The sequence below is a fragment of the Frankliniella occidentalis genome, unplaced genomic scaffold, assembly GCF_000697945.3.
Source record: "Frankliniella occidentalis isolate FOCC.00 unplaced genomic scaffold, Focc_3.1 Scaffold101, whole genome shotgun sequence".
Taxonomy (NCBI): Eukaryota; Metazoa; Arthropoda; class Insecta; order Thysanoptera; family Thripidae; genus Frankliniella; species Frankliniella occidentalis.
This window is the reverse complement of record NW_026267230.1, coordinates 387,462-391,108: the sequence shown is the minus strand read 5'-3', so window position 1 is coordinate 391,108 and position 3,647 is coordinate 387,462. Positions and strand designations below refer to the sequence as shown.

General features: G+C 58.3%; 1 protein-coding gene across 1 annotated transcript; it reads left to right on the top strand.

The window, feature by feature from the left end:
* The first annotated feature begins 48 nt into the window (after nucleotides 1–48).
* LOC113216801 (tubulin beta chain) lies at nucleotides 49–1,711 on the top strand. Its single transcript, XM_052269772.1, has 3 exons — nucleotides 49–207; nucleotides 282–524; nucleotides 879–1,711. Exons 1-3 carry the CDS (start codon nucleotides 80–82, stop codon nucleotides 1,036–1,038), a joined length of 531 nt encoding a protein of 176 aa, XP_052125732.1. The 5' UTR covers nucleotides 49–79; the 3' UTR covers nucleotides 1,039–1,711.
* Nucleotides 1,712–3,647: the final 1,936 nt, after the last annotated feature.

Below are 3,647 nucleotides of genomic sequence, written 5' to 3'. Positions count from 1 at the left end.
CTCTCCTCCCCCTCCCCTCACCCCCTCCCAGGAAAGACCGCTCTGACGCCGTGACTCCTCTTTCAGATTGCACTTCTTCATGCCCGGCTTTGCTCCGCTCACGTCCCGCGGCAGCCAACAGTACCGCGCGCTCACCGTGCCCGAGCTCACCCAGCAGATGTTCGATGCCAAGAACATGATGTGCGCCTGTGACCCGCGTCACGGCAGGTGCGACCCCCGGACCCCTCGCGAGTCACCCCCGTTCCCACCGCCTCCCTCCCCGACACCCTCCCCTTCTGCAGGTACCTGACGGTAGCGGCCATCTTCCGCGGCCGCATGTCCATGAAGGAGGTGGACGAGCAGATGCTCAACGTGCAGAACAAGAACAGCAGCTACTTTGTCGAGTGGATCCCCAACAACCTGAAGACGGCCGTGTGCGACATCCCACCCCGCGGCCTCAAGATGTCCTCCACCTTCGTGGGCAACACTACCGCCATCCAGGAGCTGTTCAAACGAGTATCGGAGCAGTTCACCGCCATGTTCAGGTGAGTACGGGTGGCTGTTAAGCCCATCCATGGAAAAAGACGAGCGTCCATGGCCTCAGAAATGATACTACCAAGTACAGTCTAGTACAGCCCGACACACCGGCGAAGGTCACCTGCGACCTGACTGAAATGTGGGTAGAATGTCGGCAACACTGTTGCTGCTTGCTGCTGCTCGCGTCCACGCGCGGCGGTGGCGGCCAGTGGCGGCGGCGGCAGGCGGGCTGCGAGCCCCTGCGGGGTGGGCAGCCCTCCGGCAGCCCGGCGCGGCGGGCCTGCCTACCGGCCGGAGCGCGGGGGTTCCTCGCTCACCTGTGACAGCTCAACGGCTCACGCTTCTCTCCTTCCTCGTTCCAGGAGAAAAGCCTTCTTGCACTGGTACACCGGGGAGGGAATGGACGAGATGGAGTTCACCGAGGCCGAGTCCAACATGAACGACCTCATCTCCGAGTACCAGCAGTACCAGGACGCCACCACCGAGGAGGAGGGCGAGTTCGAGGAGGAAGAGGAGGAGTAGCATGACGTCAAGAGAGAGAGAGGATGGGAGAAGGGGTCTGGGGGAAGGCAGCGAGCGGTCACTCGTCTGTCTTCCTCATTTTATTTTTTCAACTTATAGCATGGGCAAAGCGGGCCAGAACCAGAGCGGCGCCCGGTGCAGGCATCCCGATTTGATTTAAATTATTTCTCTTTAAATTTTTATTTTTTAAAACAATTTAAAAAAAAACTTTTAGTCGGGCCATGCTGGCTGTCATAGCTGGATGATAAAGAATTTAGTTCCGCAGACTCGTTTTAATAGTAGATGCCAGTAAATGAAAATGGAAAAAAATAATAAATAAAACTATAAAAAATACAAAGTAAAGAAAAACCAGTCTGACAGCCAACATTGGGCAGGGCCTTTCGCGGTTGACGAAAAGCGGGATGCCTCTACCGGTCACCAGTGATGGGGCGTATCGACAGCGGGCAGTCAAACAAAAATTCTATTGAAATCCATTTTTTAACGTACATTCTCAAAATGCTCATCCCTTGTTCGGCGGGCGCACGACGGCGCTTCCGCCTATGGGGCCCGGGTCAAGGAAGGATCCGGCCCGGCAAACACTGTATCATCGACCACGTACTCGAATCCCTTTTGTGCGCGTCAGTTCTTCATGTGTTCTAAAATGGTTGTCAATAAATTAAGCTTGGAAAATCAATTACTCTTCACACTCATCAGCACATGATATATAACAGTGCCGAAATGTTCACGCTCTATCAAAGTAAAACCACAGGGACGGCCGAGATGTGTCGTAAAAATAAAAAAAAGTACCCCCTCCCCCTCCTGGCTGCTAACGGAGACCTCAGCTTTGGGTCCGACCTCGCAGCTCTGGCCTACTTTACCTTCCGGTGACCTCGGGCTGAGCCTCGGGCTCGCGGTCTATCGACGGCATGGTGCCCCGCTGCTCCTCGCGGTCAGCGCGGTGCGGCGCGAGGTCAGGGGACGGTCGGCGGTGTGGTGGACCTGCCCCAAGCACTGTGCTTATCACTAGGCAGCTAGCTGGAAATAGGGGCCGAAGCCGCAAGCTGCCTGAGAGATGAGCCAGAGTGCAAGGGTACAGTAGCGACGTTCAGCGGCAGCAGCGGCAGCAGCGGCAGCAGCAGCAGCGGCAGCGGCGGCAGCAGTGGCAGCAGCAGTGGCAGCAGCAGCAGTGGCAGCAGCCGGGGGAAGCACCAGTCCAACGCAGCGGCCGGCCGGCTTGGGGGTGCGTTGTCGACAGGCACATGGGGGCGCGGGGCTGCTGGGTCCGAGGAGATGTGAACAGTTGTGCTCCCGCCGCAAGACTGCAGTAGCATGGAGAGGTCCTGCATGACCTAGCGGGACAAGCCTGACACGCCCCCTCCCCCCCTTCCCCTTATTCCCCCCTACTTCCCGCCCCTTTGCTCCTTCCGTCCTTTCCGGCCCGTTCCTTATCCCAGGATAAGTTTGTCTGCGGGCGGCGGGCCGCGTTCTGCGTATGTGATTGGGATAAGGAGTGGAAACAGACTTGGCTTCAAGCTCTGTGTAGCCGATAAACACTTTCTGGTCGATGAGCGTTGACGCCCCTCCGATCCGAAAGGGCGGTTCTTGCCTTCAACCTTGCGTGCGTGGCTATATGCCATGCGTGTTCGCGCGGCCCGCGCTCTCAGCCCCCCAAAAAAGTAAGAAGTAAAAAAAGATGTCGAGACTGCCATGCAAATTATGTAGCTGTCCTCGTCTCGGTCCGCGAGCGCGCCTCTGCTGGGTCCGGGCGGCCCAAGGGGCGGCCGGACTACATTGTGTGTCCCAGCGTGTGTCTGCTGGCCGGGCCGACACGCGACCAAGATAAGCCCCCTGGCCACTGGCCATCCCTATCGCGACGCTGACGCTCCCGGTGACCTGACGAGGCCCGCGGGCGCGCCAGCCCAGCCGTGCCGCCCCCGCGGCGCGGGGCACAAGCGGGAGTTAAACTCATGGACCCGTGTCGTAAAGAGTGAACCCCGCTTTGGTCTTCGAAGATAGTTCCTTTGGTGTGCGAGGGGAAAAGACACGGAGTGGTACCATTGCACATGGGAGCAAGTACCCAGGCGCGGTTTAATAAGGCCCAACTGACGGGGGCGAGGGGGATGTGCACGGTTGATTGCATACATACAGCTGTTTAGTTGGGTTTTGTAGCGCAAATCGCCTATATCCTTCACGAGGCTCACTAGAGAGGCGTGAGGCGTAGGGCAAGTGTGGGACGCCCCCGCCCCCTCCCACGGCTTTCACCGCGTTTGGAAGTACCACGGTACCTTGCGTAGCGGGGTTTGCGCGAAACACTGATACTGCTAGCTCTGATTGGGGCTTTGCTATACCGGTGACAGGGTTGTCCTCGTAACAGTGGGGGGAGGGGGTCTGGTTGACCCGATAATGTAAGTGACATCGAACCGTTTGTGGGTAGCCTTGCCTTCGTGAAGGCAGGTCGGCCGGTCCATGTCCGGCACAACAGCGTATCGAAGTTCGTCGTATCAAATGACCTTCGTCCGCCTTCAATGGCAGGCCGGTTCACGATCGATGTCACCGATAGCGACATGGAAAAGGCCGAGAAGGGGAAGGGTTGTGGACACTGTGGGGCCGGGAGGGCGGTGCCAGGAGGG

Excerpts from the sequence above, each read along its gene's own strand:
- LOC113216801 (XM_052269772.1), top strand. The coding sequence starts at position 80 with ATGCCCGGCTTTGCTCCGCTCACGTCCCGCGGCAGCCAACAGTACCGC. Across the intron at positions 208-281 it reads TGTGACCCGCGTCACGGCAG|GTACCTGACGGTAGCGGCCA; the intron begins GTGCGACCCCCG and ends CCCCTTCTGCAG. Across the intron at positions 525-878 it reads CAGTTCACCGCCATGTTCAG|GAGAAAAGCCTTCTTGCACT; the intron begins GTGAGTACGGGT and ends TCCTCGTTCCAG.